The 14,798-nt window shown below is 36.6% G+C and overlaps 1 protein-coding gene across 1 annotated transcript; it reads left to right on the top strand.

Annotated features, from left to right (window-relative positions):
- The first annotated feature begins 13,347 nt into the window (after positions 1-13,347).
- Positions 13,348-14,086, top strand: LOC118680049 (uncharacterized). The gene has a single exon (XM_036358051.2). It carries the CDS (start codon positions 13,348-13,350, stop codon positions 13,840-13,842), a length of 495 nt encoding a protein of 164 aa, XP_036213944.2. The 3' UTR covers positions 13,843-14,086.
- The last annotated feature ends 712 nt before the right edge of the window (positions 14,087-14,798 follow it).

The raw sequence follows: 14,798 nt of genomic DNA, 5'->3' as shown, positions 1-14,798 counted from the left end.
CGGGATGATACAGGATACAAGAAAAACAACTTTGAACGTTAATCTAAGAATGTTCAAGTTTTCCCAAATGATCTATAAGTTTGTATTTGCGAAATAGGTTTTAACACGAAAATGGTATTTAAGTCCAAATCTGTAAAGTTAATGGATTCCTGTATTTGTGGAAGCTTTTGGTTATAGCGAATATACAAGTAACAAGCAAATAGACTTTGAACGTAAATCTAATACTGTTGAAATTTTCTCAAATGCTCTACATGTATGTATTTGTGAAAAAGGGATTGTGGTAGCTTTTGCTAATTATGCTGATAGAGGCTACAAGAAAAACAACTTTGAACGTAAATCTTAAAATGTTCAAGCTTTTCCAAATGTTCTACATGTTTAACATGTATTTGTAAAAAGGATTTAACACGAAAATGGTATTTTAGTCCAAATCTGTGAAACTTAAGGATTAATGAGTTTGTGGTAGCTTTTGCTAATAGTGCTGATAGAGGCTACAAGAAAAACAACTTTGAACGTAAATCTTAAAATGTTCAAGTTTTTCCAAATGCTCTACATGTTTAACATGTATTTATAATAAGGTTTTAAAACGAAAATGGTATTTTAGTCCAAATCTGTGAAATTATTGGATTTATGTATTTGTGGTAGCTTTTGCTAATAGTGCTGATAGAGGCTACAAGAAAAACAATTTTGAACGAAAATTTTAAAATGTTCAAGTTTTTCCAAATGCTCTACATGTACAACATGTATTTGTAATAAGTTTTTAACACGAAAATGGTATTTTAGTCCAAATCTGTGAAATTATTGGATTTATGTATTTGTGGTAGCTTTTGCTAAACGGGATGATACAAGATACAAGAAAAACAACTTTGAACGTTAATCTAAGAATGTTCAAGTTTTCCCAAATGATCTATAAGTTTGTATTTGTGAAGAAGGTTTTAACACGAAAATGGGGTTTAAGTCCAAATCTGTAAAGTTAATGGTTTCATGTATTTGTGGTAGCTTTTGGTTATAGCGAATATACAGGTAACAAGCAAACAGACTTTGGTCGTAAATCTAGGTGTGTTCAAATTTTGCCAAATGCTCAACATGTATGTATTTGCGAAAATGGTATTTTAGTCCAAATCTGTGAAGCTTACAAGTATGGTTACATGTATTTGTAGTAGCTTTTGATTATAGCGAATAAACAGGTAACAAGCAAATAGACTTTGAACGTAAATCTAATAATGTTGAAATTTTCTCAAATGCTCTACATGTATGTATTTGTGAAAAAGGGATTGTGGTAGCTTTTGCTAATTGTGCTGATAGAGGCTACAAGAAAAACCACTTTGAACGTAAATCTTAAAATGTTCAAGTTTTTCCAAATGCTCTACATGCACAACATGTTTTAAGACGAATATGGTATTTAAGTCCAAATCTGTAAAATTAGTGGATTTATGTATTTGTGGTAGCTTTTGCTAATAGTGCTGATAGAGGCTACAAGAAAAACAACTTTGAACGTAAATCTTAAAATGTTCAAGCTTTTCCAAATGTTCTACATGTTTAGCATGTATTTGTAAAGAGGTTCTAACACGAAAATGGTATTTTAGTCCAAATCTGTGAAATTTAAGGATTAATGAGTTTGTGGTAGCTTTTGCTAATAGTGCTGATAGAGGCTACAAGAAAAACAACTTTGAACGTAAATCTTAAAATGTTCAAGTTTTTGCTAATAGTGCTGATAGAGGCTACAAGAAAAACAACTTTGAACGTAAATCTTAAAATGTTCAAGTTTTTCCAAATGCTCTACATGTTTAACATGTATTTGTGAAAAAGGTTTTAACACGAATATGGTATTTAAGTCCAAATCTGCGATGTTGATATGATTTATGATATATTATTTATGACATAGCTTTTGCTAAAAGTGATGATACAATGTACAAGAAAATAGAATTTTACCGTTAATCTAAGAATGTTCAAGTTTTCCCAAATGATCTATAAGTTTGTATTTGTGAAGTAGGTTTTAACACGAAAATGGTATTTAAGTCCAAATCTGTAAAGTTAATGGTTTCATTTATTTGTGGTAGCTTTTGGTTATAGCGAATATACAGGTAACAAGCAAACAGACTTTGGTCGTAAATCTAGGTGTGTTCAAATTTTGCCAAATGCTCAACATGTATGTATTTGCGAAAATGGTATTTTAGTCCAAATCTGTGAAGCTTACAAGTATGGTTACATGTATTTGTAGTAGCTTTTGATTATAGCGAATAAACAGGTAACAAGCAAATAGACTTTGAACGTAAATCTAATAATGTTGAAATTTTCTCAAATGCTCTACATGTATGTATTTGTGAAAAAGGGATTGTGGTAGCTTTTGCTAATAGTGCTGATAGAAGCTACAAGAAAAACCACTTTGAACGTAAATCTTATAATGTTCAAGTTTTTCCAAATGCTCTACATGCACAACATGTTTTAAGACGAATATGGTATTTAAGTCCAAATCTGTAAAATTAGTGGATTTATGTATTTGTGGTAGCTTTTGCTAATAGTGCTGATAGAGGCTACAAGAAAAACAACTTTGAACGTAAATCTTAAAATGTTCAAGTTTTTCCAAATGCTCTACATGTTTAACATGTATTTGTAATAAGGTTTTAACACGAGAATGGTATTTTAGTCCAAATCTGTGAAATTAGTGGATTTATGAATTTGTGGTAGCTTTTGCTAATAGTGCTGGTAGAGGCTACAAGAAAAACAACTTTGAACGTAAATCTAAAAATTTTCAAGTTTTTGCTAATAGTGCTGATAGAGGCTACAAGAAAAACAACTTTGAACTTAAATCTTAAAATGTTCAAGTTTTTCCAAATGCTCTAGATGTACATGTATTTGTGAAAAAGGTTTTAACACGAATATGGTATTTAAGTCCAAATCTGCGATGTTGATATGATTTATGATATATGATTTATGACATAGCTTTTGCTAAAAGGGATTGTACAGGGTACAAGAAAATAGAATTTTAACGTTAATCTAAGGATGTTCAAGTTTTCCCAAATGATCTATAAGTTTGTATTTGTGAAGTAGGTTTTAACACGAAAATGGTATTTAAGACCAAATCTGTAAAGTTAATGGATTCCTGTATTTGTGGTAGCTTTTGGTTATAGCGAATATACAAGTAACAAGCAAAAAGACTTTGGTCGTAAATCTAAGAGTGTTCAAATTTTTCCAAATGCTCAACATGTATGTATTTGCGAAAATGGTAATTTAGTCCAAATCTGTGAAGCTTACAAGTATGGTTACATGTATTTGTAGTAGCTTTAGATTGTAGCGAATATACAGGTAACAAGCAAATAGACTTTGAACGTTAATCTAAGAATGTTCAAGTTTTCCCAAATGATCTAAAAGTTTGTATTTGTGAAATAGGTTCTAATACGAAAATGGTATTTAAGTCCAAATCTGTAAAGTTTATGGTTACCTGTATTTGTAGTAGCTTTTGAATATAGCGAATATACAGATAACAGGCAAATAGACTTTGAACGTTAATCTAAGAATGTTGAAATTTTCCCAAATGCTCTACATGTATTTTTTGTGAAAAAGGTTTTGTGGTAGCTTTTGCTAATAGTGCTGATGGAGGCTACAAGAAAAACAATTTTGAACGTAAATCTTAAAATGTTCAAGTTTTTCCAAATGCTCTACATGCACAACATGTTTTAAGACGAATATGGTATTTTAGTCCAAATCTGTAAAATTAGTGGATTTATGTATTTGTGGAAGCTTTTGCTAATAGTGCTGATAGAGGCTACAAGAAAAACAACTTTGAACGTAAATCTTAAAATGTTCAGGTTTTTCCAAATGCTCTACATGTTTAACATGTATTTATAATAAGGTTTTAACACGAAAATGGCATTTTAGTCCAAATCTGTGAAATTATTGGATTTATGTATTTGTGGTAGCTTTTGCTAATAGTTCTGATAGAGGCTACAAGAAAAACTACTTTGAACGCAAATCTTAAAATGTTCAAGTTTTTCCAAATGCTCTTCATGTTTAACATGTATTTATAATAAGGTTTTAACACGAAAATGGTATTTTAGTCCAAATCTGTGAAATTATTGGATTTATGTATTTGTGGTAGCTTTTGCTAATAGTTCTGATAGAGGCTACAAGAAAAACAACTTTGAACGTAAATCTTAAAATGTTCAAGTTTTTCCAAATGCTCTACATGTTTAACATGTATTTGTAATAAGGTTTTAACACGAAAATGGTATTTTAGTCCAAATCTGTGAAATTATTGGATTTATGTATTTGTGGTAGCTTTTGCTAATAGTTCTGATAGAGGCTACAAGAAAAACAACTTTGAACGTAAATCTTAAAATGTTCAAGTTTTTCCAAATGCTCTACATGTTTAACATGTATTTGTAATAAGGTTTTAACACGAAAATGGTATTTTAGTCCAAATCTGTGAAATTATTGGATTTATGTATTTGTGGTAGCTTTTGCTAATAGTTCTGATAGAGGCTACAAGAAAAACAACTTTGAACGTAAATCTTAAAATGTTCAAGTTTTTCCAAATGCTCTACATGTTTAACATATATTTATAATAAGGTTTTAACACGAATATGGTATTTTAGTCCAAATCTGTGAAATTATTGGATTTATGTATTTGTGGTAGCTTTTGCTAATAGTTCTGATAGAGGCTACAAGAAAAACAACTTTGAACGTAAATCTTAAAATGTTCAAGTTTTTCCATATGCTCCACATGTTTAACATGTATTTGTAATAAGGTTTTAACACGAAAATAGTATTTTAGTCCAAATTTGTGAAATTATTGGATTTATGTGTTTGTGGTAGCTTTTGCTAATAGTTCTGATAGAGGCTACAAGAAAAACAACTTTGAACGCAAATCTTAAAATGTTCAAGTTTTTCCAAATGCTCTACATGTTTAGCATGTATTTATAATAAGGTTTTAACACGAAAATGGTATTTTAGTCCAAATCTGTGAAATTATTGGATTTATGTATTTGTGGTAGCTTTTGCTAATAGTTCTGATAGAGGCAACAAGAAAAACAACTTTGAACGTAAATCTTAAAATGTTCAAGTTTTTCCAAATGCTCTACATGTTTAACATGTATTTGTAATAAGGTTTTAACACGAAAATGGTATTTTAGTCCAAATCTGTTTAATTATTGGATTTATGTATTTGTGGTAGCCTTTGCTAATAGTTCTGATAGAGGCTACAAGAAAAACAACTTTGAACGTAAATCTTAAAATGTTCAAGTTTTTCCAAATGCTCTACATGTTTAACATGTATTTGTAATAAGGTTTTAACACGAAAATGGTATTTTAGTCCAAATCTGTGAAATTATTGGATTTATGTATTTGTGGTAGCTAGTTCAAGTTTTTCCAAATGCTCTACATGTTTAACATGTATTTATAATAAGGTTGGCTAGATGAGTTACGCCTCCCCCCTCCATACACGCCACTGCGCGCCAACACACTGACATCACACCACTCAGACCACCCACACATACACATCACATCACACCACAACACTACACAACTCAACACTAAAAAGGGGCTAACAGAGGACAAAATCCTCCCTTTTTCGTTAGCATTTCAAGCGAACAAGACGTGCCACTTTTCCGCCCCTTTTTTGCGCCCGTATATTTTCGACATCAGCCGTGACCGTGTCCGTTTGGTTTTTTTGTTACGGAACAGTGCCAACAAGTGAAAAAAGGTGAGTGCGTAATCGAATTATTTATTGGTCCTTCGAGCCATAGTGAGCGGCACTATGGAGTGAAAAAAAAAAAAAATCATAAATTCGAAAAAAAAAAAAAAACAAGACATAAGTGCTGTGTAGTGCAGTGGGAAAAAAAACATATATACACATAAAAAATCGAAAAAAAACAAAGAAATATTATATAATTTATGTGAGAAACAAAAAAAAGGGCTGTGAGAAACAAAAAAAAGTGCTGTGAGAAACAAAAAAAAAAAAAAAAGTGGGTAAACGTTTCTATACACACGATATAAAAAAAAAAAAGAAACAAACACATATAGTGCTGTGCAGTGCAGTGACACAAACATATATATATATACAGAAAACAAAAGAGTGACAAAAAAAAAAAAAAAAAAAAACCATATATATATATATACACAAGAGAGAAGTGAGGTGAAGTGAAGGGACACAAACATACATATATACATAAAAAAAAAAACCAGTAAAACCAACAACGTGCGCGAAATATTAACAAATTAGGTACGGGCGCGAGTTTCAACAAAAAACAACAAAAATACTTACATAAAAAGACAGAACGGGCGCGAACTAAATAAATAAAAAACCATACCAGCTAGCAACAACAACCACACCAGCTCACCAAAGTCACCCACCGCAGCTAAGCAGCAAAGGAGTGGGAAAAAACAACGAAAGGCACACACACAGGCACATATATAAAATATTATCCCCAAAACCCTTGGCGGAAAACCCAAAGTGAGTCGTATCGATTCCATTTAGTATATGTATATATCCACTAATTATATGTATGTTTAAATTTATGCCTTTGCGGTTTATTTTTTACAAAAATCCGTCTTAATAAAGGCAATAACAAAAAAGAGCGGTTACCAAACTGTTTCTATATTTCGGTTTATTTTCCGGTAAAAACCGAAATACCGCTAACAGATAAAACAGTTTGGTAAAAACTATATATCCAACGAACTTTTGATTGCCTAACTGCTTACCGTTGTGTTCAAATACACAAAAATATCTCTAAAACTAAACAATTCAAGTATTTACTTGCACCAATTTTCAGCAATACCCCTTATACTTAATCAAGTATAAACAGGATTGCGTAATATAAGCAAAGGCAAATCAAAAGCAAAGAAAAAAAAAAAAAAACAACCAACAAAAGCGAAAACGTACAAAATAAATTTTAACATACATATAGATATCATATTCAACATATATAAATATATACATACATATATCACTAAAAATTTATATACATACATATATACATAAATTTTGTTTGAATAACTGCGGTAAATTATTCTACGTTTCGCGGTCTTTTCGCACTGCGTACATATATTCCGCACAAATATATTACGTGATATACATACACATATACATACATTTACAAGAATACCTGCGGTATATTTTTTCCTTTTCGCGGTCCTTTCGCACTGCGTACATATATACACGCTCAGGTATACAAAAATACGTTAATACTTCGCTTCAAAGTCCACATTGGCAAATATTCCGCAATACCCCTTGTTCTTGTTAAACAAAAACAAGTAGGATTGCATATATACATACATATAATATTCTAAGTCCACATTGGCACATATTCGCAATACCCCTTGTTCTTTGACCAACAAAAACAAGCAGGATTGCGCAAAAATATTTAAACATAATATATTATATTACATAAATACATATGTACAAAGTGCATTGATCTCTAAGACGAGCTCTCAATTGCGCATAACGTCAAGTACATATGTATCAGCTGATCCGCTTATAGGTATACCCTATAGGAATTACGGACACATAATACTTACAAATAAAAGTAATAATAAAAAACATTTGCGTTTAATATTAATCAATTTAATAATATTAAAGAAAAAAAAGAAAGTTATTAATTTGTTAATATTTTCAAAAAAAAAACAATAAACCTTATTTTCTTAAAAGAGGTTTCAAATACAAATATTTCTTACAGTGAAAATATTTTATTTTATTTCGGCACATCTCTTAAATGAGCTCAGACTCGAAAGATTCTAAAACAACTCAGTTGCTAAAAGTTCCAAAAATGATTTCTGACGAAAGAAGTCCATGTACACCTGCAGAAGCTACACGCTCAAAGCAAGGTGCTACAAAGCAAAAAAGGGGGAAAGACATAACATACAGTAAATTCATTGCTGAGAGTGACAGCTTAATAAGATACTGCACTCGATTTTCTTCTTCTCCGATTCAAGACAATTCTGAATCGGTATTAGAAATTAAAAAAGACAATCTTGACAATTTTTGGTCACGTCTCCAAGCTGCATATGACGCAATTGTAGAATCTGACGACTCAGATCTACCGGAAAATTTCAAATCTTCGGCTTACGCAAAATACGAAAACTGCTTAGACCAATTCGAAGAAACTAAAGCAATGATTTTCGATCAACTTAAGCTAATAAAAGCAATTGCGCCTACTCCAAATCAGCGAGTAGAGCTGCCACAAGTACAATGCCAAGAGGCAAGTTCGGGCATCCATCTCAAGGTGCCCGCATGTGACACAGAAATCTTTCATGGTGGTTATGAACAATGGCCGTCCTTCCGAGACATGTTTACTGCCGTTTACATAAACCACCCAAAATTAACAAATGCGCAAAAATTGTATCACCTCCGATACAAAACAAAAGGTCAAGCAGGCGTCATAGTCAAACAGTTCGCACTAAATGACGATAATTTCAATCTGGCTTGGGAAGCTCTTAAATCAAGATTCGAAAACGAAAGAATATTGGTCGATAAACAAATATCGATATTAATGAACTTGCCAAAAATTCAAAGAGAAACTAGTGAAGAATTTATCAAACTTCAATCCACTGTTTCAAATTGTTTGTCGGTTTTATCGACACAAAATATTCCCACAGACAGCTGGGACCCAATACTGGTAAATATATGCACCGCCGCTTTACCAGAAAAATCGGTACTTTTGTGGGAGCAATCGCTCTCATCTCGAAAAAAATGCCCAACGTGGCAACAGATGAAAGACTTTTTAATAACCCAATACGAAATAGCAGAAAGGGTAGATAAAAAAATGGTCAGAACGAAAACCGTTCAACACGACCTAAATAGAAGCTTCCACAGACCCCAAGCCAGTAGCAGCAACAATTTAAACAGAAGTTTTTTAAGAAATCAAACGTTCACATCCGAACAGTACAAGCAAACGTCATGCGAACTATGTACAGGGGGGCATAAGCTCAAATCTTGCGAGAGATTCAAAAAGATGAATATTTTCGATCGAAACAATTTTATAAAAACGAAAAGGCTTTGTACAAATTGCCTATCACATGCACATACACTTAAAGAGTGCGAAAGCAAATTTAATTGCGTTTATTGTCATAAACGCCATCATTCAATGCTGCATTACAGCACATTCTCCAGCTCACCCCCAAACAACGCAAATACAAAAAGAGCCACGGGTTTAGTTGCAACAGCAAATCCCGAAGTGCGAAATCCCGATAATTGCCAAGAAGCACCATGCTGCTCAAAGGCATTAAAAACCCAAACGCTACACAGCGAAAACCAAAGTAGGGTACTACTACCCACAGCAGTCGTCTCCATCGAACACCGAGGAGAGCTGTTTAAACTTAGGGCCTTAATAGACCAAGGATCACAACGATCTTTCATAGCGTCTAGGGCTCAAAATAGGCTACAACTGCCAAAAAAACAAGCCAACTTTGAAATTACAGGAATGGGCGGAAGAGTAGTTCAAAACTCTAATAAAATCTGCCCCATTACCTTAATTTCCCCCCAAGCGGATAAGCACATACAAGCAGAAGCTATAGTCTTACCGCAACTTACTAACATGCTTCCAAGCTATCACATAAATAGCAAGCATTGGCAAAAGGTTTCACACCTAAAGCTAGCAGATCCCAACTGCAACACTCCCGCTCAAATAGACCTTCTATTAGGAAGCGATCTCATACCACAGATTATACTCGAAGGTATTGAGAAAATTTCAAATACACTTCTGGCACAAAATACTATTTTTGGGTGGATCCTAAGTGGACTAGTTTCGGAACCAGTTACCACCATGACCACTCAGGTTGAGGAAATCTCAAACGAATACCTCAATTCACAATTGAAAAAATTTTGGGAGTTAGAAGAACTCCCCCCCATATCAATCACAACCCCTGAAGATCAGTATTGTGAAGACTTTTACAAAGCCACAACTACTAGATCAGATAATGGTCGGTATGTCGTACGACTACCACTAAAACAACAATTTCCTAACACAATCGCCTTAGGTCACTCTCGCACCTCTGCTATACAGCAGTTTTTAAGTATGGAAAAAAACTTACTTAAAAAAGGTGAGCTTAAGCCAGAATACGATGGCGTGTTGGAAGAATACCTCCATTTAAACCACATGGAGGAAGTAAGCCCATGCGAAAAAATCACTAATGGCAAATATCACTCATTTTACTTGCCTCATCACGCAGTAGTAAAGCCAGACAAAAAAACAACTAAAGTAAGAGTTGTTTTTAATGCATCAAGATCTACTAGCTCGGGGAATTCCCTAAATGATATTCTATTTACGGGACCCACGCTCCAACCAGATTTAATGCTACTAATTTTAAATTGGCGTATATTCAAATACGTATTTAACGGAGACGTCGAAAAAATGTATAGACAAATAGTCGTACATAAAGACGATCAAGATTTTCAGCGAATTATTTTCCGAAAATCTCCCAATAGTCCACTCCGCGACTATAAATTGAAAACAGTTACCTTTGGCGTCAACTGTGCCCCATATTTAGCCATTCGAACACTGCACGAATTGGCAGAAAACACCAAGTCAGAGTTTCCTCTGGCAACCCAGGTGTTAAAAACACAAACGTATGTAGACGATATTCTGTCTGGAAGTCACAGTCTTCCACAAGCATACGAGTCACTAGCACAAGTGACACAAGCCCTCAAAACCGCAGGGTTTCCGTTAAAAAAGATAACGGCGAACCACCCTAATATCTTAAAGGACATACCTAAAGAAAATCTCTTGGACACTAATTTCCTTAAATTCGAAAAAGAAAGTACAACAAAAACTCTGGGGATCCAATGGAATGCGATATCTGACCAGTTTTCATACACTACAGAGTCAATATCAGCATTATCCGCCATAACAAAACGCCAAATTTTATCCTCTGTGGCAAAACTTTTCGACCCCGCAGGATGGCTTTCGCCAATTATGATACAAGCGAAAATCTTGATACAAGAATTATGGCTAGACGGAACCGACTGGGACGAACAAGTGAAACCTCTTCGCTTAGAAAAATGGTCCCAGTTTGCAAACAATCTGGAAGACATTTCCCAGATACAAATCCCTCGATGGGTAAACTATTTCCCCGAACACAAAGTCGAAATACACGGCTTCTGTGATGCCTCGGAGAAGGCATACTGTGCCACTATCTATGTGCGCACACAAAGCGATACCGCGACCACAAGCCACTTATTAGTAGCAAAAGCAAAGGTGGCTCCTTTAAAAACGCTAAGTCTACCTCGACTTGAGCTCTGTGGCGCGCTACTACTCGCAAAATTAGCTTCCATGGCGCAGACCCATTTAAACATGAAGAAACATAGATTGTATCTCTGGTCCGATTCTGAAATTGTTCTAGCCTGGTTGGAAAAACCACCACATGAATGGAAGACGTACATTGCTAATCGAACGTCTCAAATACTTGACCTAGTGGGATCAGCCATTTGGCGACATGTAGCCAGTGCTGACAATCCTGCTGATCTAGGTACAAGAGGATGCAAACCCCTGCATCTCGCCACCACCACCCTCTGGTGGAATGGCCCCCGATGGTTAACAGAATCTCCCGATTCTTGGCCACAATCGCCCATGCGCAATATAATAGCCCCCGAAAGTCGAAAGATCGACTCCTTTCACACAGCAGTGGAGGATACTGACATCCTTGAGCGATTTTCATCGTTCTCCCGAGCCCTCAGAGTAATCGCCTATATGTTAAAGTTCATAGAGCGACTTAAAATTAAAGTTAAGGGAGTTCCCTCAGAGTACCCCCAATGCGATACATTGACGCACCTGGAATTGCAAAAGGCAAAGGTCGCTCTAATCGCATCAACTCAAACGCGCTACTTCAGCCGCGATATAACACTATTAAAAGAATCAAAACCCATTGACAAAAGGAGTTCACTCTTAGTTCTTAACCCATTCCTAGACACGAAAGGTCTGCTTCGTGCGAATGGTCGGCTTGCCAATTCAAGCCTCACGTATAATGAACGCCATCCTCTAATCATACCAGAGAAATCTCGACTTGCCACTTTACTCCTCAATTATATCCACTTACTTATGCTCCACGCAGAACATCGCCTAATGCAACATATAGTCCGCCAAGAGTTCTATATTCCCCGACTTAAGCCCCAAATCAAAAAATGCATTTTCATGTTCAAGATCTGCACTCTGCATAAGCAGAAGTTGCGAACGCAGATTATGGCAGCACTTCCTCCGGAACGCTGTAACATCACTCTGCCTTTCACAGTCACAGGTGTCGATTTTGCTGGGCCTTTTCAAATAAAGGCGTCCATGCTAAGGTCGCCCACCATAATGAAAGGCTATGTGGCTGTCTTTGTCTGTTTCACGACAAAAGCAGTGCACCTCGAGCTATGTACAAATCTGACTAAGGAGGCTTTTCTCGCGGCATTTGCTCGCTTTGTCGGACGACGCGGCTTCCCCTCAAAACTAATGAGCGATAACGGCAAAACCTTCATTGGAGCTCAAAGAGCCACTGAAAAACAGTTTGTGGATTTTACTAAACAAGTATCACCTGAAATTGTTCAGAAGTATGTTCCCCAAGGCATTAATTGGCAGTTTATCCCCCCAAGCGCTCCTCATATGGGTGGTTTATGGGAATCAGCTGTAAAAAGCTTCAAATCCCACTTCAAAAAAGTAGCTGGAAATTATAAATTGAATTATGAAGAATTCACTACCTTATTAACCCGAATTGAAGCCGTTCTCAATTCACGGCCACTCACAACACTCTCGCAAGATCCCTCCGACTTCACAGCCCTAACTCCAGGGCATTTTCTTAAAGGAGCACCCATTCTGGCCATACCTGAGCCAGGCGTGGGGTCGTTATCCCTATTAAATCGATGGGAAAGAATCAAAATTCTCCATCATGATTTCAGCCGCCGATGGAAGGAAGAGTACATCAAGGACCTTCATAAAAGGTACCGATGGAAAACTCCAGAAAAGGCACCAAAGCTTGGAGACTGTGTTATCATACACGATGATTGTCTACCCCCCACAGAATGGCGGCTTGGCCGCATAGAAAAACTATATTACGGTTCCGACGGTCATATACGAGTAGTTGATCTCCGTACTCAAAGCGGAACGCTGACAAGACCGCTCGTGAAATTATGTTTTCTGCCAACCGTATCTAATGACAAAATCGCAAATAACAACCAATCCGCCGATATTACCGCGACGCAAATGAATTAGTCGTATAAATAACCAATAAACCCGCAAATGACAAAACCGTTATAAACCAACCATTCTAACCGCAATGATCGATCAAAGTGACGATCCATTCCTGCCACATACCGTGGCATATTCGCCATAAATTTACGTGCAACAAATGTATAATCATTCCAACTTCTTCATACAGATCAATATGGACGTAGATATGGCAGCAACACCAACGCCAGCTGTGAGGTCCGCCATCAATGTGCCACGCCCTGGGGCAACTCCAACACCACGAACCGCAGCGGCAATCGTTCCTGCAACCGCTCCCCGTAATGGCGCGCGACCACTGACACCTTCATCAGCACCGGCAACGGTGCCGCAACGCAGCCGATGCCCACTGTGTCGACGCACACACCGGCTGCAACACTGCAGCATTTTCCGAAGCATGCAGCCACTACAACGTCAGCAGGTTGCCCAAGCGCACGGGCACTGCCTCAACTGTTTGTCTACGGTCCACACGACTCCGGAGTGTACGTCGGTTACGCTCTGCCAACTGTGCCATAGACAGCACCATACTATGCTGCATCGCACCCCAAAGCGGGCCGTCGGGCGACAACTCGCCCCAAGCCGCAGATCGCAGCAGAGCAGCCATCCGGAGCACAACCGAAGACAGGCAGCTCCACCTCCATCCAGACCGAGGTGACAGGAGGCGTCAACGCGGCGTCGGCAGCCCAGGCCAACATACCGCCGCTCCACTGGCCTCAGCAGTGTTGTTGCTACGCTGCAGCAACTACAGCGATTGCTAGGCTAGAATTCGCCTAGGGGGGCCGGGATGGCTAGATGAGTTACGCCTCCCCCCTCCATACACGCCACTGCGCGCCAACACACCACATCAACACGATCCACAACAGACATCACACCACTCAGACCACCCACACATACACATCACATCACACCACAACACTACACAACTCAACACTAAAAAGGGGCTAACAGAGGACAAAATCCTCCCTTTTTCGTTAGCATTTCAAGCGAACAAGACGTGCCACTTTTCCGTCCCTTTTTTGCGCCCGTATATTTTCGACATCAGCCGTGACCGTGTCCGTTTGGTTTTTTTGTTACGTAACAGTGCCAACAAGTGAAAAAAGGTGAGTGCGTAATCGAATTATTTAAAGGTTTTAACACGAAAATGGTATTTTAGTCCAAATCTGTGAAATTATTGGATTTATGTATTTGTGGTAGCTTTTGCTAATAGTTCTGATAGAGGCTACAAGAAAAACAACTTTGAACGCAAATCTTAAAATGTTCAAGTTTTTCCAATTGCTCTACATGTTTAGCATGTATTTATAATAAGGTTTTAACACGAAAATGGTATTTTAGTCCAAATCTGTGAAATTATTGGATTTATGTATTTGTGGTAGCTTTTGCTAATAGTCCTAATAGAGGCTTCAAGAAAAACAACTTTGAACTTAAATCTTAAAATGTTCAAGTTTTTCCAAATGCTCTTCATGTTTAACATGTATTTGTAATAAGGTTTTAACACGAAAATGGTATTTTAGTCCAAATCTGTGAAGTTATTGGATTTATGTATTTGTGGTAGCTTTTGCTAATAGTTCTGATAGAGGCTACAAGAAAAACAACTTTGAACGTAAATCTTAA

The sequence above is a fragment of the Bactrocera oleae genome, chromosome 2 (genome assembly GCF_042242935.1).
Source record: "Bactrocera oleae isolate idBacOlea1 chromosome 2, idBacOlea1, whole genome shotgun sequence".
Classification (NCBI taxonomy): Eukaryota; Metazoa; Arthropoda; class Insecta; order Diptera; family Tephritidae; genus Bactrocera; species Bactrocera oleae.
The sequence above is the reverse complement of the archived record's forward strand: the minus strand, read 5'-3'. Positions and strand labels throughout refer to the sequence as shown.

Bases quoted from the DNA above. Each gene is read 5' to 3' on its own strand.
- LOC118680049 (XM_036358051.2), top strand. From the start codon at position 13,348: ATGGACGTAGATATGGCAGCAACACCAACGCCAGCTGTGAGGTCCGCC.